We start from the raw sequence: 21,243 nt of genomic DNA, 5'->3' as shown, positions 1-21,243 counted from the left end.
GCATCAAACACCAATGCCTCGGCTGTAAACTCATTGAGGCCCAAAAAGCGTTCTGCTGCACTCACAATAATTCACATTCTTCTCCGTTTGTGCTGTGTGTACAGTTTATGATCATTGCAATAAATGCTACAAAGTCCACATTTTTTACATGCAATATATATATATATATATTTTTTTATTTGATTTATTTAACCTTTATTTAACCAGGTAAGCCAGTTGAGAACAAGTTCTCATTTACAACTGCGACCTGGCCAAGATAAAGCAAAGCAGTGTGATGAAAACAACAACAACACAGAGTTACATATGGAATAAACAAAACGTACAGTCAATAACACAATAGAAAATATATATAAAGTGTTTGCAAATGTAGTAAGTTATGGAGGTAAGGCAATAAATAGGCTATAGTGCAAAATAATTACAATTTAGTATTAACACTGGAATGATAGATGTGCAGAAGATGATGTGCAAATAGAGATACTGGGGTGCAAATGAGCAAAATAAATAACAATATGGGGATGAGGTAGTTGGGTGGCTAATTACAGATGGGCTGTGTACAGGTGCAGTGATCGGTAAGCTGCTCTGACAACTGATGCTTAAAGTTAGTGAGGGAGATGAGAGTCTCCAGCTTCAGAGATTTTTGCAGTTCGTTCCAGTCATCGGCAGCAGAGAACTGGAAGGAATGGCGGCCAAAGGAGGTGTTGGCTTTGGGGATGATCAGTGAGATATACCTGCTGGAGCGCAGACTACGGGTGGGTGTTGCTATGGTGACCAATGAGCTAAGATAAGGCGGGGATTTGCCTAGCAGTGATTTATAGATGACCTGGAGCCAGTGGATTTGGCGATGAATATGTAGTGAGGGCCAGCCAACGACAGCGTACAGGTCACAATGGTGGGTAGTATATGGGGCTTTGGTGACAAAATGGATGGCACTGTGTACAATGTAAATGTAAATGTACATCCAATTTGCTGAGTAGAGTGTTGGAGGCTATTTTGTAAATGACATCGCCAAAGTCAAGGATCGGTAGGATAGTCAGTTTTACGAGGGCATGTTTGGCAGCATGAGTGAAGGAGGCTTTGTTTGCGAAATAGGAAGCTGATTCTAGATTTATCTTTGGATTGGAGATGCTTAATGTGAGTCTGGAAGGAGAGTTTACGGTCTAACGTAAGGTATTTGTAGTTGTCCACATATTCTAAGTCAGACCCGCCGAGAGTAGTGATTCTAGTCGGGTGGGCGGGTGCAAGCAGCGTTCGATTGAAGAGCATGCATTTAGTTTTACTAGCGTTTAAGAGCAGTTGGAGGCTACGGAAGGAGTGTTGTATGGCATTGAAGCTCGTTTGGAGGTTTGTTAACACAGTGTCCAATGAAGGGCCACATGTATACAAAATGGTGTCGTCTGCGTAGAGGTGGATCTGAGAGTCACCAGCAGCAAGAGCGACGTCATTGATATACACAGAGAAAAGAGTCGGCCCGAGAATTGAACCCTGTGGTACCCCCATAGAGACTGCCAGAGGTCCAGACAACAGGCCCTCTGATTTGACACACTGAACTCTATCTGAGAAGTAGTTGGTGAACCAGGCGAGGCAGTCATTTGAGAAACCAAGGCTATTTAGTCTGCCAATAAGAATGCGGTGATTGACAGAGTCGAAAGCCTTGTCCAGGTCGATGAAGACGACTGCACATTACTGTCTTTTATCGATCAGGGTTATAATATCGTTTAGGACCTTGAGCGTGGCTGAGGTGCACCCATGACCAGCTCGGAAACCAGATTGCATAGCGGAGAAGGTACGGTGGCTTTCAAATACTTTCAAAAGGCAGGGCAGGATATATATATAGGTCTGTAACAGTTTGAATCTAGAGTGTCACCCCCTTTGAAGAGGGGGATGACCGCGGCAGCTTTCCAATCTCTGGGGATTTCAGACGATACGAAAGAGAGGTTGAACAGGCTAGTAATAGGGGTTGCGACAATTACAGCGGCTAATTTTAGAAAGGGTCCAGATTGTCTAGCCCAGCTGATTTGTAGGGCTCCAGATTTGGCAGCTCTTTCAGAACATCAGCTGTCTGAATTTGGGTGAAGGAGAAGCGGGGGGGCATGGGCAAGTTGCAGCGGAGGGTGCAGAGCTGGTGGCCGGGGTAGGGGTAGGAAAGCATAGCCAGCCGTAGCAAAATGCTTATTGAAATTCTCGATTATCGTACATTTATCGGTGGTGACAGTGTTTCCTAGCCTCAGTGCAGTGGGCAGCTGGGAGGAGGCTGCTCTGGACTTTACAGTGTCCCAAAACTTTTTGGAGTTAGTGCTACAGGATGTAAATTTCTGTTTGAAAAAGCTAGCCTTTGCTTTCCTAACTGATTGTGTATATTGGTTCCTGACTTCCCTGAAAAGTTGCATATCGCGGGGGCTGTTCGATGCTAATGCAGTATGCCACAGGATGTTTTTGTGCTGGTCAAGGGCAGTCAAGTCTGGGGTGAACCAGGGGCTATATCTGTTCTTAGTTCTGAATTTTTTGAATGGGGCATGCTTATTTAAGATGGAGAGGAAAGCACTTTTAAAGAACAACCAGGCATCCTCTACTGACGGAATGAGGTCAATATCCATCCAGGATACCCGGGCCAGGTCAATTAGAAAGGCCTGCTCGCTAAAGTGTTTTAGGGAGCGTTTGACCGTGGACCCATTATCATTTTACATTTACATTTCAGTCATTTAGCAGACGCTCTTATCCAGAGCGACTTACAGGAGCAATTAGGGTTAAGTGCCTTGCTCAAGGGCACATCGACAGATTTTTCATCTAGTCGGTTCGGGGATTAGAACCAGCGACCTTTCGGTTACTGGCACTACGCTCTTAACCACTAAGCTACCTGCCACCCGCAAGCAATGAGGCAGTGATCGCTGAGATCCTGGTTGAAGACAGCGGAGGTGTATTTAGAGAGTAAATTAGTCAGGATGATATCTATGAGGGTGCCCATGTTTACGGATTTAGGGTTGTACCTGGTAGGTTCCTTGATAATTTGTGTGAGATTGAGGGCATCTAGTTTAGATTGTAGGACGGCCGGGGTGTTAAGCATATCCCAGTTTAGGTCACCAAGCAGTACGAACTCTGAGGATAGATGGGGGGCAATCAATTCACATATGGTGTCCAGGGCACAGCTCGGGCTGAGGGGGGTCTGTAGCAAGCGGCAACAGTGAGAGACTTATTTCTGGAAAGGTGGATTTTTAGAAGTAGAAGCTCAAACTGTTTGGGCACAGACCTGGATAGTATGATAGAGCTCTGCAGGCTATCCCTCTCCGTTTCGTTCTGTCAGAATGGATCCTTCGGTTTCCTGGAATGAATGAATCTGGATCATCTCTTATCTGAGTTCATGCAACAAGTGGTCACAGCGCCTCTCTCTGGCGCAACTATGGAACTACAGCATAAAGTGGAACGGGGGTTGCCATGGCACCGCGTCACAGTGACCAGAGCAGACCGACCAAGGGCTAGGCGTGGAGTCTGCTATGTAGCTGGCGGTGGGTGCTGTGCCTATCCCTAGCAATTAGAGGGCAATAAATTACCCATATCCTAAATAACTAGCTAGAGAGCCATGGACATATTCTGGCATAAATGCAGGGTAAAATGTTACTAGGGTTGCAGGCTTTGTTGTTGTTAGCTAACGTTAGCTCGGCTGCTAATTTAGCTAACGCGTTCTAACTAACGTTAGCTATTCAGAGCTAACGACCGGCTCTAGCTAGCTAGCAAGACAAATAGCTAGAAATCTAGACTAGCTAGGTACCCAGTTGACAAGACAGAGACCATTACGCGAAAGGGAGAATTCATGGAGACGTGACGCCAAGGTAATCTGAACGAGGTGGGTTGATAATGCCTCTTTCCAAACTTTAATTTAACGTTCAACCTAAACAAATAGCAAATCGACTCAAATAAATGTTGATCATCTGGTGATGTAGCAGCTAGCTAACGTTAGCAACATGTTGCTTGTTTACAATGATGGATGAGGCTAGCTATAGCTAGCTGGGGATTACGTCTTGCAACGGAAACCGTTTACTGTTTAAGACCCAAACGGAAGTAAACAGAACGAAACGGGGAGGGACCTACCTGAATTTGTCCAATAGAAACACTATGTTTTGTTGCAAAACGTTTTCCGTTTGCAACAGACGAAACGTTTTGCAACAGAATCGGCTTAATGAATACACCCCTGGCAATGTAGTGTTTTCAGTTCATTCTTATTTACCTAACCCTGCCTTGTTGCTCTCCCGAAACCATGAATTTGCTGTAGCTAAACTAATAATAATAATAATATATTTATTTTATGTAGCGTTTTTCATTAAATGAAGAATGTCAAAGGCATTTTTGTTTTTCATTAAATGAAGAATGTCAAAGGCATTTTTAAAACAAAACAAAAAACAAGGATTCAGTAATTGATGATAGTTCATGTGGGGCTGGACAGTGATCTTCCACGGAGGCGGGCATGTCCAGATGACATCCAACTCAAGGGATTCGAACTAAGACTAATAATAGCTAACTGATATTCTATTTTTAAACTGAGCAGGTGGTTGCGTGTTGTGGTGGGTGGATGACATACAGTGCCTTCACTTATTCCACATTTTGTTGTGTTACAGCCTGAATTATAAATGGATTAAATATATATATTTTCTCAACCATTTACACACAATACCCCATCATGACTGTGAAAACATGGTTTTAGAAATTGTGCAAATTTATTCAGAATGAAATACAGAAATAGCTCATTTACATAAGGATTCACACCCCTGAGTCAATACATGTTAGAATCACCTTTGGCAGCCATTACAGCTGTGATTCTTTCTGGGTAAGTCTTTAAGAGCTTTGCACACCTGGATTATACAATATTTGCACATTATTCTTTTTTTAATTCTTCAAGCTCTGTTAAGTCGGTTGTTGATCATTGCTAGACAGACATTTTAAAGTCTTGCCATAGATTTATAAGCCGATTTAAGTCCAAACTGTTGCCACTCAGGAACATTCACTGTCGTCTTGGTAACCAACGCCAGTGTATATTTGGCCGTGTGTTTCAGGTTATTGTCCTGCTGAAAGGTGAATTCATCTCTGTGTCTGGTGGAAAGCAGACTGAACCAAGTTTTCCTCTAGGATTTTGCCTGTGCTTACCTCTATTCCATTTATTTAATCCTAAAAAACTCCCTAGTCCTTGTTGATGACAAGCATACCCATAACATGATGCAGCCACCACCATGCTTGAAAATATGAAGAGTGGTACTCGGATGATATGTCGTGTTGAATTAGCCTAAAAACATAACACTTTGTATTCAGGACATAAAGTTTTACTTTAGTGCCTTATTTTTATCCATCTACCAATAGGTGGCCTTCTTTGCGAGGCGTTGGAAAACCTCCCTGGTCTTTGTGGTTGAACCTGTGTTTGAAATTCACTGCTCGACTGAGGGACCTTACAGATAATTGTATGTGTGGGGTACAGAGATGAGGTAGTCATTCAAAAATCATGTTAAACACTATTATTGCACACAGAGTGACCCCATGCTACTTATTATACATTTACATTTACATTTTAGTCATTTAGCAGACGCTCTTATCCAGAGCGACTTACAGTTAGTATTATGTGACTTGTTAAGCCAATTTTTTACTCCTGAACCTATTTAGGCTTGCCATAACAACGGGTTGAATACTTATTGACCCAAGACATTTCAGCTTTTCATTTTTAATTAATTTGTAAAAAAATTCTAAAAACATAATTCCACTTTGACATTATGGGGTATTGTGTGTAGGCTAGTGACACAACAACATGTGGAAAAAGTCATGGGGTGTCAATGACTGTAAAGTGATGTTATTAAGGTAGTCCAGGTGGGAGACAGTTGTTTTGGGCTGATTAACGTTAGCTGCCCCTTCTCCCCTTACTCCCTCGCTACAAGTGGCCTGTCGCTAACAGACTAGCCTCTGTCGCTAACAGACTAGCCTCTGTCGCTAACAGACTAGCCTCTGTCGCTAACAGACTAGCCTCTGTCGCTAACAGAATAGCCTCTGTCGCTAACAGACTAGCCTCTGTCGCTAACAGACTAGCCTCTGTCGCTAACAGACTAGCCTCTGTCGCTAACAGACTAGCCTCTGTCACTAACAGACTGTACCAGGCTATCTGGCATGTCCTGAAGAAGGACATACTCCTGAGTAGTAAGAGCAGTTTAACTATAGTTATCGCTATAGTTATCGCTATAGTTATCGCTATAGTTATCGCTATAGTTATCGCTATAGTTATCGCTATAGTTATCGCTATAGTTATCGTCCTTAGTGTGGATGGCTCTTAAAGATAACCATACCATAGGTTCTGTCCCAAATTGCACTACCTTTGACCTTTATAGTGTTCCGTGTCCCAAATGGCACTACCTTTGACCTTTGTAGTGCACTATATAGGAAATTAGTGATGGGGGGGGGGGGGGAATCGATAGTTACATATCGGGATATTATCTTTGCGCTAGTTGGCTCTACCTGCAGCAGAACTCCAGTATTGTTCCTTCATAGCCTGTTCTCCATCTTCTGTTTAAATAAGGAGCCAGTTTATTTTCAGCACTCGTTTTCTGATGGCTCTCTCTTGTGCCTCTGCAGCAGACATATGGTGAGCAATGTGTTTGGAACATCGAATCAAAAATAAAATCACAGTATCGAATCTCAATACATATAGAATCGTGAGAATCGTGAGAATAATCGCGATAATATTGTATCGCGAGGTCCCTGGCAATTCCCAGCCCTACAGTACACCATCCTCATCACCTCATGGACATTTCAACTCTGTAGTACCTCTGTTTCTTAGTGACCAAGGCGCACAATGCAGCAAAACTCACCCTATTCCCTTCATAGTGCACTACTTTAGCCAGAGCACTATGGGTTAAACGTAGTGCACTACAGGCTATAGGGAATAGGGTGGCAATTGGGATGCAACCGACCAACCACGGACATGACGTTTCCTAACTCCTATTCTTGAGGCTAATATGTTTGATATTTATGTTGTCTAACTTTAGTAATATGGGTGTTGTAACTAAGGATGTTGTAACTAAGGATGTTGTAACTAAGGATGTTGAACTGAATCACATTTGGTTATATTTCCAGTCAGATGTGAAAGCTTCTCAGACCTGTCCAAAAACATTGGCCTATTGAATTGCATTATTGTGAAATACAATGACAAAATGGCTAAAGCAGTCAACAGAATGACTAGGCTAGGATGTTATGCCTTAAGATAATGTGTTAAGGCTCTGTCACAAATGGCACCCTATTCACTAGCTACTTTTGACCGGAGTCAAAAAGGGCTCTGGTCAAAATGAGTGCACTATATAGGGCAGACGGTGGCATTTTGGATACACACTAGGTTATATCAATGTTATTGACTGGTAGATAGCTACAGTCAGTGATACAGTGTAATATGTTATTGACTGGTAGATAGCTACAGTCAGGGATACAGTGTAATATGTTATTGACTGGTAGATAGCTACAGTCAGTGATACAGTGTAATATGTTATTGACTGGTAGATAGCTACAGTCAGTGATACAGTGTAATATGTTATTGACTGGTAGATAGCTACACAGTCAGTGATACAGTGTCATATGTTATTGACTGGTAGGTAGCTACAGTCAGTGATACAGTGTAATATGTTATTGACTGGTAGGTAGCTACAGTCAGTGATACAATATGACTCATCTGAATCATCTGATGACTTCTTCTGTGTATCCGTCCATGCAGAATCTCCTGTCAGAGGGACAGCATGGATACAGAGAAAATTCCCCACCCTTACGAGGACAACCGAGATGCAGAACGCCAGAGTCGCCAGTCCCGCAGGAGCACGGCTGGGAAAGATTCCGAGGCGTCGGTCCGAACTCTGAAACGGGACAAGAGTCGGGACGGAGAAAGGTATGAGAGGGACAGCTGTGCTGGGGACCAGGGTAAGACACTGGAACTGGATCCGGACCGGGACCGCATGTCAGATGGAGAGCGTAGGAGGAGCAGCTCATTCTACTCGGAGGACTACGAGAACCTAACACCCTCAGAACACACGCTGTCTCCCTACTCCCGCACGCCCTCCCCGAGCCCTCGCCGAGCGGGACCCCGCGCCAAGAGGGTCTCCAGCAGTCCCCTACACAAAACAGGTACCGTACACACACACACACACACACACACACACACACACACACACACACACACACACACACACACACACACACACACACACACACACACACACACACACACACACACACACACACACACCCGTGTGGTGTAACACATAGAGATGTCCTAGTTGTTATGTAGGTGTAACACATAGAGATGTCCTAGTTGTTATGTAGGTGTAACACATAGAGATGTCCTAGTTGTGATGTAGGTGTAACACATAGAGATGTCCTAGTTGTTATGTAGGTGTAACACATAGAGATGTCCTAGTTGTTATGTAGGTGTAACACATAGAGATGTCCTAGTTGTTATGTAGGTGTAACACATAGAGATGTCCTAGTTGTTATGTAGGTGTAACACATAGAGATGTCCTAGTTGTTATGTAGGTGTAACACATAGAGATGTCCTAGTTGTTATGTAGGTGTAACACATAGAGATGTCCTAGTTGTTATGTAGGTGTAACACATAGAGATGTCCTAGTTGTTATGTAGGTGTAACACATAGAGATGTCCTAGTTGTTATGTAGGTGTAACACATAGAGATGTCCTAGTTGTTATGTAGGTGTAACACATTTAAGAGCTAGGTTTTGAGTGGCGCGACCTGTAGAGACGCTTGAGGGAGGACAGTCGTGTGTTTGTAAAGCAGATGGCCCGGGTTGGATCCAGCTATGTGCTGAATCAGGAGGAAGTGGTACTGGCTAAGCAAGCAGCGTGACGTCCTTTACGTAGGGAGTGATGCATAGTTTCATGAGACCATTGTCCTTTGTTGTGTGTGTCCCCCAGGTGTGCGTCACAGTTTGTATTGTGTGTTTCCCCTCCGTAGGCGTGCGTCGGGGTGTGTCTCGCCCTCCCCGTGTGGGTGCCCAGCCCCAGCGACCTCAGCGTTGGGGGGTAAGGACCGGGTCCCAGAGCCTGGTCAAGGACTCCACGGCGCCCCCTAAAGATCTTGACCTGGTGACCAAGCGCATGCTGTCGGCCCGCCTGCTGAAGATTAATGAGCTACGCAACGCCCTGGCAGAGCTACAGCTCCACACCGACCTACTCACCAAGGAGAACCGCGTCCTCAGACAGGTAACCTAACTAACCCTGACCCCTGACCCTGACCCTCAGACAGGTAACCTAACTTACCCTGACCCCTGACCCTGACCCTCAGACAGGTAACCTAACTAACCCTGACCCCTGACCCTGACCCTCAGACAGGTAACCTAACTAACCCAAACCCCTAACCCTGACCCTCAGACAGGTAACCTAACTAACCCAAACCCCTAACCCTGACCCTCAGACAGGTAACCTAACTAACCCAAACCCCTAACCCTGACCCTCAGACAGGTAACCTAACTAACCCTGACCCCTGACCTTGACCCTCAGACAGGTAACCTAACTAACCCTGACCCCTGACCCTGACCCTCAGACAGGTAACCTAACTAACCCTAACCCTGACCCTCAGACAGGTAACCTAACTAACCCAAACCCCTAACCCTGACCCTCAGACAGGTAACCTAACTAACCCTAACCCTGACCCTCAGACAGGTAACCTAACTAACCCAAACCCCTAACCCTGACCCTCAGACAGGTAACCTAACTAACCCTAACCCTGACCCTCAGACAGGTAACCTAACTAACCCTAACCCTGACCCTCAGACAGGTAACCTAACTAACCCAAACCCCTAACCCTGACCCTCAGACAGGTAACCTAACTAACCCAAACCCCTAACCCTGACCCTCAGACAGGTAACCTAACTAACCCAAACCCCTAACCCTGACCCTCAGACAGGTAACCTAACTAACCCAAACCCCTAACCCTGACCCTCAGACAGGTAACCTAACTAACCCAAACCCCTAACCCTGACCCTCAGACAGGTAACCTAACTAACCCAAACCCCTAACCCTGTCCTCAGACAGGTAACCTAACTAACCCGAAACATGACCCTAACCCTGACCCCAGACAGGTATTGTCTAATGTTCTGAGTAGGGTTGAGCTTTTCAATTCCAGTAACTTTAAAACAATTCCCAGGTTTTTCTAACTCTAAATCACGTAGAAGCGACGGTACTTAGTCGCCCTGCGTCCCTCCAATGTAATTCTCATTGGACAGTTACTTTAATCAAGCCTGTCCGTAGAAATAGATAGAGGACTCTAGATGGATAAAACCCGTTTTAGCATGGGCATTGCCAAGGGCTTCCACCATTTTAAAGTAACCAACTGGGTAGGGTTTCCTATTGGTTGGGTGCGATCAGCCAATGATCAGAGCATTGTGTTTTTCATATTGGGTTGCCTATGATTTGTAAATGGCTTTAAGCTATATCACTGCCATCTAGTGGCCACACTTTGAAATGGAGATAGCCTCAATGGTGCTGTCCGTGCTGTCACAGGTTCCATAATGGCACAGATACAAAGATCAGTCCTCTATCATAATGAGCCCGTCCGTGTGTGATTCCAGTCCTCTATCATAATGAGCCCGTCCGTGTGTGTGTGATTCCAGTCCTCTATCATAATGAGCCCGTCCGTGTGTGTGATTCCAGTCCTCTATCATAATGAGCCCGTCCGTGTGTGTGATTCCAGTCCTCTATCATAATGAGCCCGTCCGTGTGTGTGTGATTCCAGTCCTCTATCATAATGAGCCCGTCCGTGTGTGTGTGATTCCAGTCCTCTATCATAATGAGCCCGTCCGTGTGTGATTCCAGTCCTCTATCATAATGAGCCCGTCCGTGTGTGTGTGATTCCAGTCCTCTATCATAATGAGCCTGTCCGTGTGTGTGTGATTCCAGTCCTCTATCATAATGAGCCCGTCCGTGTGTGTGATTCCAGTCCTCTATCATAATGAGCCCGTCCGTGTGTGTGTGATTCCAGTCCTCTATCATAATGAGCCCGTCCGTGTGTGTGTGATTCCAGTCCTCTATCATAATGAGCCCATCTGTGTGTGTGATTCCAGTCCTCTATCATAATGAGCCCGTCCGTGTGTGTGTGATTCCAGTCCTCTATCATAATGAGCCCGTCCGTGTGTGTGATTCCAGTCCTCTATCATAATGAGCCCATCCGTGTGTGTGTGATTCCAGTCCTCTATCATAATGAGCCCGTCCGTGTGTGTGATTCCAGTCCTCTATCATAATGAGCCCGTCTGTGTGTGTGATTCCAGTCCTCTATCATAATGAGCCCATCCGTGTGTGTGTGATTCCAGTCCTCTATCATAATGCGCCCGTCCGTGTGTGTGTGATTCCAGTCCTCTATCATAATGAGCCCGTCCGTGTGTGTGTGATTCCAGTCCTCTATCATAATGAGCCCGTCCGTGTGTGTGATTCCAGTCCTCTATCATAATGAGCCCGTCTGTGTGTGTGATTCCAGTCCTCTATCATAATGAGCCCGTCCGTGTGTGTGTGATTCCAGTCCTCTATCATAATGAGCCCGTCCGTGTGTGTGTGATTCCAGTCCTCTATCATAATGAGCCCGTCTGTGTGTGTGATTCCAGTCCTCTATCATAATGCGCCCGTCCGTGTGTGTGTGATTCCAGTCCTCTATCATAATGAGCCCGTCTGTGTGTGTGATTCCAGTCCTCTATCATAATGAGCCCGTCCGTGTGTGTGATTCCAGTCCTCTATCATAATGAGCCCATCCGTGTGTGTGTGATTCCAGTCCTCTATCATAATGAGCCCGTCCGTGTGTGTGATTCCAGTCCTCTATCATAATGAGCCTGTCTGTGTGTGTGATTCCAGTCCTCTATCATAATGAGCCCGTCCGTGTGTGTGTGATTCCAGTCCTCTATCATAATGAGCCCGTCCGTGTGTGTGTGATTCCAGTCCTCTATCATAATGCGCCCGTCTGTGTGTGTGATTCCAGTCCTCTATCATAATGAGCCCGTCCGTGTGTGTGATTCCAGTCCTCTATCATAATGAGCCCGTCTGTGTGTGTGATTCCAGTCCTCTATCATAATGAGCCCGTCCGTGTGTGTGTGATTCCAGTCCTCTATCATAATGAGCCCGTCCGTGTGTGTGTGATTCCAGTCCTCTATCATAATGAGCCCGTCTGTGTGTGTGATTCCAGTCCTCTATCATAATGCGCCCGTCCGTGTGTGTGTGATTCCAGTCCTCTATCATAATGAGCCCGTCCGTGTGTGTGTGATTCCAGTCCTCTATCATAATGAGCCCGTCTGTGTGTGTGATTCCAGTCCTCTATCATAATGAGCCCGTCCGTGTGTGTGTGATTCCAGTCCTCTATCATAATGAGCCCGTCCGTGTGTGTGTGATTCCAGTCCTCTATCATAATGAGCCCGTCCGTGTGTGTGATTCCAGTCCTCTATCATAATGCGCCCGTCCGTGTGTGTGTGATTCCAGTCCTCTATCATAATGAGCCCGTCCGTGTGTGTGTGATTCCAGTCCTCTATCATAATGAGCCCGTCCGTGTGTGTGATTCCAGTCCTCTATCATAATGAGCCCGTCTGTGTGTGTGATTCCAGTCCTCTATCATAATGAGCCCGTCCGTGTGTGTGTGATTCCAGTCCTCTATCATAATGAGCCCGTCCGTGTGTGTGTGATTCCAGTCCTCTATCATAATGAGCCCGTCTGTGTGTGTGATTCCAGTCCTCTATCATAATGCGCCCGTCCGTGTGTGTGTGATTCCAGTCCTCTATCATAATGAGCCTGTCTGTGTGTGTGATTCCAGTCCTCTATCATAATGAGCCCGTCCGTGTGTGTGTGATTCCAGTCCTCTATCATAATGAGCCCGTCCGTGTGTGTGTGATTCCAGTCCTCTATCATAATGAGCCCGTCTGTGTGTGTGATTCCAGTCCTCTATCATAATGAGCCCGTCCGTGTGTGTGTGATTCCAGTCCTCTATCATAATGAGCCCGTCCGTGTGTGTGATTCCAGTCCTCTATCATAATGAGCCCATCCGTGTGTGTGTGATTCCAGTCCTCTATCATAATGAGCCCGTCCGTGTGTGATTCCAGTCCTCTATCATAATGAGCCCGTCTGTGTGTGTGATTCCAGTCCTCTATCATAATGAGCCCGTCCGTGTGTGTGTGATTCCAGTCCTCTATCATAATGAGCCCGTCCGTGTGTGTGTGATTCCAGTCCTCTATCATAATGCGCCCGTCTGTGTGTGTGATTCCAGTCCTTTATCATAATGAGCCCGTCCGTGTGTGTGATTCCAGTCCTCTATCATAATGAGCCCGTCTGTGTGTGTGATTCCAGTCCTCTATCATAATGAGCCCGTCCGTGTGTGTGTGATTCCAGTCCTCTATCATAATGAGCCCGTCCGTGTGTGTGTGATTCCAGTCCTCTATCATAATGCGCCCGTCTGTGTGTGTGATTCCAGTCCTCTATCATAATGAGCCCGTCCGTGTGTGTGATTCCAGGCCTCTATCATAATGAGCCCGTCTGTGTGTGTGATTCCAGTCCTCTATCATAATGAGCCCGTCCGTGTGTGTGTGATTCCAGTCCTCTATCATAATGAGCCCGTCCGTGTGTGTGTGATTCCAGTCCTCTATCATAATGAGCCCGTCTGTGTGTGTGATTCCAGTCCTCTATCATAATGCGCCCGTCCGTGTGTGTGTGATTCCAGTCCTCTATCATAATGAGCCCGTCTGTGTGTGTGATTCTAGTCCTCTATCTATCATAATGAGCCCGTCCGTGTGTGTGTGATTCCAGTCCTCTATCATAATGAGCCCGTCTGTGTGTGTGATTCCAGTCCTCTATCATAATGAGCCCGTCCGTGTGTGTGTGATTCCAGTCCTCTATCATAATGAGCCCGTCCGTGTGTGTGTGATTCCAGTCCTCTATCATAATGAGCCCGTCCGTGTGTGTGATTCCAGTCCTCTATCATAATGCGCCCGCCCGTGTGTGTGTGATTCCAGTCCTCTATCATAATGAGCCCGTCCGTGTGTGTGTGATTCCAGTCCTCTATCATAATGAGCCCGTCCGTGTGTGTGATTCCAGTCCTCTATCATAATGAGCCCGTCTGTGTGTGTGATTCCAGTCCTCTATCATAATGAGCCCGTCCGTGTGTGTGTGATTCCAGTCCTCTATCATAATGAGCCCGTCCGTGTGTGTGTGATTCCAGTCCTCTATCATAATGAGCCCGTCTGTGTGTGTGATTCCAGTCCTCTATCATAATGCGCCCGTCCGTGTGTGTGTGATTCCAGTCCTCTATCATAATGAGCCCGTCTGTGTGTGTGATTCCAGTCCTCTATCATAATGAGCCCGTCCGTGTGTGATTCCAGTCCTCTATCATAATGAGCCCGTCCGTGTGTGTGTGATTCCAGTCCTCTATCATAATGAGCCCGTCCGTGTGTGTGTGATTCCAGTCCTCTATCATAATGAGCCCGTCCGTGTGTGTGATTCCAGTCCTCTATCATAATGAGCCCGTCCGTGTGTGTGTGATTCCAGTCCTCTATCATAATGAGCCCGTCCGTGTGTGTGTGATTCCAGTCCTCTATCATAATGAGCCCGTCTGTGTGTGTGATTCCAGTCCTCTATCATAATGAGCCCGTCCGTGTGTGTGTGATTCCAGTCCTCTATCATAATGAGCCCGTCCGTGTGTGTGATTCCAGTCCTCTATCATAATGAGCCCATCCGTGTGTGTGTGATTCCAGTCCTCTATCATAATGAGCCCGTCCGTGTGTGTGATTCCAGTCCTCTATCATAATGAGCCCGTCTGTGTGTGTGATTCCAGTCCTCTATCATAATGAGCCCGTCCGTGTGTGTGTGATTCCAGTCCTCTATCATAATGAGCCCGTCCGTGTGTGTGTGATTCCAGTCCTCTATCATAATGCGCCCGTCTGTGTGTGTGATTCCAGTCCTCTATCATAATGAGCCCGTCCGTGTGTGTGATTCCAGTCCTCTATCATAATGAGCCCGTCTGTGTGTGTGATTCCAGTCCTCTATCATAATGAGCCCGTCCGTGTGTGTGTGATTCCAGTCCTCTATCATAATGAGCCCGTCCGTGTGTGTGTGATTCCAGTCCTCTATCATAATGAGCCCGTCTGTGTGTGTGATTCCAGTCCTCTATCATAATGCGCCCGTCCGTGTGTGTGTGATTCCAGTCCTCTATCATAATGAGCCCGTCTGTGTGTGTGATTCCAGTCCTCTATCAATCATAATGAGCCCATCCGTGTGTGTGTGATTCCAGTCCTCTATCATAATGAGCCCGTCCGTGTGTGTGTGATTCCAGTCCTCTATCATAATGAGCCCGTCCGTGTGTGTGATTCCAGTCCTCTATCATAATGAGCCCGTCCGTGTGTGTGTGATTCCTAAAGCTCCAGCACCGCCAGGAGAGGGCGTTGCAGCGTTACGACGACACAGAGAGCGAGATCGCCCAGCTGCTGTCGCGCCACGCCAACGAGACCACAGCTCTGCGGGAACGTCTACGGCGGACACAGGAGAGGGAGCGGGACGCTGAGAGGCGACTCAAAGACACGCAGGTACGGAATGCCAGAGGGCTCATACTGGCCAGATCTAAATACAGAAAGTGTTTGCTTTTTGTAGAAGAGTGAAAATAAATAAAATTGGTTTAAGTGTGAGCTGACCAGAGGTGTCTGTCTGTCTGCCTGCCTGTCTGCCTGCCTGCCTGACTATCTGCCTGTCTATCTGTCTGTCTATCTGTCTGCCTGTCTATCTGTCTGCCTGTCTGACTGCCTGTCTATCTGTCTGCCTGTCTGACTGTCTGCTTGTCTGCCTGCCTGTCTATCTGTCTGCCTGTCTGTCTGCCTGCCTGTCTGTCTGCCTGCCTGCCTGCCTGCCTGCCTGCCTGCCTGCCTGCCTGCCTGCCTGCCTATCTGCCTGGCTGTCTGCCTGTCTGACTGTCTGTCTGCCTGCCTGTCTATCTGTCTGCCTGTCTATCTGCCTGGCTGTCTGCCTGTCTGCCTGTCTATCTGCCTGTCTATCTGTCTGCCTGTCTGCCTGTCTGTCTGCCTGCCTGCCTGCCTGCCTGCCTGCCTGCCTGCCTGCCTGTCTATCTGTCTGCCTGTCTGTCTGCCTGCCTGCCTGCCTGCCTGCCTGCCTGTCTGTCTATCTGTCTGCCTGTCTCCCTGTCTGTCCTCCATCGTCCCTCCAGGAGCAGCTGCAGCGTAGCCAGTCGTCCCTGGGTCGTCTGAGGCGTCTGGCGGAACAGCAGGAGCTAGGCCCCAGGGAGGAGCTCACCAGGAGACTGGAGCAGGAGAAGGCCAAGGACCAGGAGAACCAGCTGAAGATCAAGGTACTGTAGCTAATAATACACTACAGTTAAGTATGCTGATTGTTAGACTCCTGTTAAACAAAGATCACACATCACAGAGCTCTAAAGGTGAAGGACAGGACACTAGCTCACACACACACACACACACACACACACACACACACACACACACACACACACACACACACACACACACACACACACACACACACACAGAGTAGTACCTATCCTCTTGGTGTTGTTGTCTATGTTCCTGGGCGATGGTTTCATTATGCGGTTGCCATAGGTTATTGTAGGGGCGATAAGCTAACAAGGCTGTAACGTTTGCTGTATGGACGGTTCGTGCAACTCAATGTTGACAATATAGCGAGCCCACATCCTTCCACAAAGCACAGCTAGCTAGTCAAGTAAATAGTCCAACACCAACCTGTATAATACGTTAGCTAGCGTTAGCTAACGTTACTCCATACACTAGTCAATCTGGCTTGCTTAGCGATGTACACTGAACCAAAAATATAAACGCAACGTATAAAGTGTTGGTCCCGTGTTTCATGAGCTGAAATAAAATATTCCAGAAATGTTCCATACGCACAAAAAGCTTATTTCTCTAAAATGTTGTGCACAAATGTATTTACGTCCCCGTTAGTGAGCATTTCTCCTTGCCAAGATAATGCATCCACCTGACAGGTGTGTCATATCAAGAAGCTGATTAAACAGCGTGATCATTACACAGGTGCACCTTGTGCTGGGGACAATAAAAGACCACTCTAAAATGTGCAGTTTTGTCACACAACACAATGCCACAGATGTCAAGTTGAGGGAGCGTGCAATTGACATGACTGCAGGAATGTCCAACAGAGCTGTTGCCAGAGAATTTAATGTTCAGTTCTCTACGCCTCCAACGTTTTAGAGAATTTGGCAGTATGTCCAACCGACCAGCCCAGGACCTCCACATCCGGCTTCTTCACCTGCGGGATCGTCTGAGACCAGCCACCCAGACAGCTGATGAAACTGTGGGTTTGCACAACTGAAGAATTTCTGCACAAACTGTCAGAAACCGTCTCAGGGAAGCTCATCTGCGTGCTCGTCATCCTCACCAGGGTCTTGACCTGACTGCAGTTCGGCGTCGTAACCGTCTTCAGTGGGCAAACACTCATCTTCGATGGACACTGGTAAGCTGGAGAAATGTGCTCTTCACGAATGAGTCCCGGTTTCAACTGTACCGGGCAGATGGCAGACAGCGTGTATGGCGTCGTGTGGGCGAGCGTCAACGTTGTGAACAGAGTGCCCCATGGTGACGGTGGGCAGGCATAATCTACTGACAACGAACACAATTGCATTTTATTGCTGCCAATTTCAATGCACAGAGATACCATGATGAGATCCTGAGGCCCATTGTCGTGCCATTCATCCACCGCCATCACCTCATGTTTCAGTATGATAATGCACAGCCCCATGTCGCAAGGATCTGTACACAATTCCTGGAAGCTGAAAATGTCCCAGTTCATCCATGGCCTGCATACTCACCAGACATGTCACCCATTGAGCATGTTTGGGTTGCTCTGGATCAACGTGTGCGACAGCGTGTTCTAGTTCCCGTCAATATCCAGTAGCTTCGCACAGCCATTGAAGAGGAGTGGGACAACATTCCACAGGCCACAATCAACAGCCGGATCAACTCTGTGTGAAGGAGATGTGTCAAGCTGCATGAGGCAAATGGTGGTCACACCAGATACTGACTGGTTTTCTGATCCACGGCCCTACCTTTTTTTCTTTTGAAGGTGTCTATGAACAACAGGTGCATATTTATATTCCCAGTCATGTGAAATCCATAGATTAGGGCCTAATGAATTTATTTCAGTTGACTGATTTCCTTATAAAATCTTTGAAATTGTTGCGTGTTGCGTTTATATTTTTGTTCAGTGTAGCTAGCTAACGTTACAGCCCTTACCTTACTCATTCATTCAGTACGCTCCCTCCTATGTCAATCAATTTTTTTCCTTTTCATTATAATCCACATTTGCGCTGACTGATTAACTCAGTGTCAAATTACTTTTCAATGTATTCCCAAATCAGGGAAGTCGCCATCCAAGTAAAAAGTAGCCAGGTTAAACAACAGCAGCAAACATCATGAAAAGAATAATGGGCAGATGTTGCACATTCCAGGTGTGGAAATCTCTTAGAGACTTACCCAAGAAGACTCACAGCTGTAATCGACGTCAAAGGGGTTTCTAACCCGTATTCAGGGAAGCTGAATACTTATGCAACGACTATATTTTAGTTATTTAATTTGTATTAGTCTAACTTCGACGTGACTTATTGTTGACAAAAAAATGACAATTCAATCCATTTTAATCCCACCTTGTGACACTCTAAAATGTGAAGAAATCCAAGTGGTCTGAATACTTTTGCAAGGTGTATGTTGGTCTGTTGTACTTCAAACAATGTTGCTTGAGATTCAAACCTTCTCAAACAGCCTAATTCATACTCTTCAGAGGGATAATGGACTTTACAGTGTCCTGCTATTAAAATATTATATATATATATATTTCACTTCACCAATTTGGACTATGTTGTGGATGTCCTTTACATGAAATCCAAATAAAAGTCCAAATAAAAAATCCAAATAAAAATCAATTTAAATTACAGGTTGTAATGCAATAAAATAGGAAAAACACCAAGAGGGGTGAATACTTTTGCAAGGCAGTGTATATACAGTACCAGTCAAAAGTTTGGACACACCTACTCATTCCAGGGTTTTTCTTTATTTTTACTATTTTCTACATTGTAAAATAATAGTGAAGACATCAAAACTATGAAATAACACACATGGAGTCATGTAGTAACCAAAAAAGTGTCAAACAAATAAAAATCTATTTTATATTTGAGATTCTTCAAATAGCCACCCTTTGCCTTGATGACAGCTTTGCACATTGGTGTGAGTGTGTGTTTGTAGGATCTGGAGCGCAGAGTGGAACTGAGCAGCAGCAGTTACCAGAGACAGTTGGCCACAGAGAGGAGGAAGACCATCAGTACCCAGGACCAGGTCTCAGTCCTACAGGGGGAGGTGGAACGACTCAGCAACAAACTCAAGGTACACACACACACACACACACACACACACACACACACACACACACACACACACACACACACACACACACACAAAGGCACACACACACACACGAAGGCACACACACACACACACACACACACACACACACACACACACACACACACACACACACACAGACAGACAGACAGACAGACAGACAGACAGACAGACAGACAGACAGACAGACAGACAGACAGACAGACAGACAGACAGACAGACAGACAGACACTGTACGTTGCGTTATAGAAGATCATTGACCTGTATACTCCATGTATTGTATATCACTGGTACAGTGCGTTCTGAAAGTATTCAGACCCCTTGACGTTTTCCACATTTTGATACGTTACAGCCTTATTCTAAAATTGATTAAATTGTTTTTTTCCCTCATCAATCTACACACAATGTCCGACATTGACAATGCAAAAACTGGTTTTAAGAGATGTTTGCAAATGTATAAAAAAAAAAAAAACTGCAATATCACATTGACATAAGTATTCAGACCCTTTACTCAGTACTTTGTTGAAGCACCGTTGGCAGCGATTACAGCCTCGGTCTTCTTGGTTATGACGCTACAAGCTTGGCACACCTGTATTTGGGGAGTTTCTCCCGTTCTTCTCTGCAGATCCTCTCAAGCTCTGTCAGGTTGGATGGGGAGCGTCGCTGCACAGCTATTTTCAGGTCTCTCCAGAGATGTTCAAGTCCCGGCTCTGGCTGGGCCACTCAAGGATATTCAGAGACTTGTCCCGAAGCCACTCCTGCGTTGTCTTGGCTGTGTGCTTAGGGTTGTTGTCCTGTTGGAAGGTGAACCTTCACCCCAGTCTGAGGTGCTGAGCACTCTGGAGCAGGTTTTCATCAAGGATCTGTCTGTACTTTGCTCCGTTCATCTTTCCCTCGATCCTGACTAGTCTCCCAGTCCCTGCCGCTGAAAAACATCCCCACAGCATGATGCTGTCACCACCATGCTTCACCGTAGGGATGGTGCCAGGTTTCCTCCAGAAGTGACACTTGGCATTCAGGCCAAAGAGTTCAATCTTGGTTTCATCAGACCTGAGAATCTTGTTTCTCATGGTCTGAGAGTCCTTTAGGTGCCTTTTGGCAAACTCCAAATGGGCTGTCATGTGCCTTTTACTGAGGAGTGGCTTCCATCTTGCCACTCTACCATAAAGGCCTGATTGGTGGAGTGCTGCAAATATGGTTGTCCTTCTGGAAGGTTCTCCCATCTCCACAGAGGAACTCTGGAGCTCTGTCAGAGTGACCATCGGGTTCTTGTTCACCTCCCTGACCAAGGCCCTTCTCCCCCGATTGCTCAGTTTGGCCGGGCGGCCAGCTCTAGGAAGAGTCTTGGTGGTTCCAAACTTCTTCCATTTGGAGGCCACTGTGTTCTTGGGAGCCTTCAGTGCTGCAGAAATGTTTTGGTACCCTTCCCCAGATCTGTGCCTCGACACAATCCTGTCTCGGTGCTCTACGGTAAATTCCTTCGACCTCATGGCTTGGTTGTTGTTCTGACATGCACTGTCAACTGTGGGACCTTATATAGACAGGTGTGTGCCTTTCCAAATCATGTCCAATCAATTCAATTTACCACATTGATTATCAATGGAAACAGGATGCACCTGAGCTCAATTTCGAGTCTCATACCAAAGGGTCTGAATACTTATGGAAATAAGGTATTTCTGTTTTTTATTTGTAATCAATTAGTAAAAAATTCTAAAAACCTGTTTTCACTTTGTCATTATGGGATATTGTTTGTAGATTGATGAGGAACATTTTGTATTTAATCCATTTTAGAATAAGGCTGAAACGTTACAAAATG

General features: G+C 46.1%; 1 protein-coding gene across 1 annotated transcript in view; it reads left to right on the top strand.

The window, feature by feature from the left end:
• The first annotated feature begins 3,685 nt into the window (after nt 1-3,685).
• The window catches only part of LOC311124264 (lebercilin-like), a 33,813-nt gene continuing 16,255 nt past the window's right edge, over nt 3,686-21,243 (top strand). Inside the window, exons 1-6 of the mRNA XM_084198434.1 lie at nt 3,686-3,838; nt 7,727-8,130; nt 8,975-9,222; nt 15,399-15,563; nt 16,196-16,336; nt 19,272-19,409. Of these exons, the coding sequence (XP_084054560.1) occupies nt 7,749-8,130; nt 8,975-9,222; nt 15,399-15,563; nt 16,196-16,336; nt 19,272-19,409 (1,074 nt within the window). The 5' untranslated portion in view covers nt 3,686-3,838; nt 7,727-7,748. The remainder of the gene's footprint in view (nt 3,839-7,726; nt 8,131-8,974; nt 9,223-15,398; nt 15,564-16,195; nt 16,337-19,271; nt 19,410-21,243) is intronic.

Source organism: Coregonus lavaretus, assembly GCF_964263955.1.
Source record: "Coregonus lavaretus genome assembly, contig: HAP1_SCAFFOLD_1422, whole genome shotgun sequence".
NCBI lineage: Eukaryota > Metazoa > Chordata > Actinopteri > Salmoniformes > Salmonidae > Coregonus > Coregonus lavaretus.
This window is presented reverse-complemented; position numbering and strand designations above follow the sequence as displayed.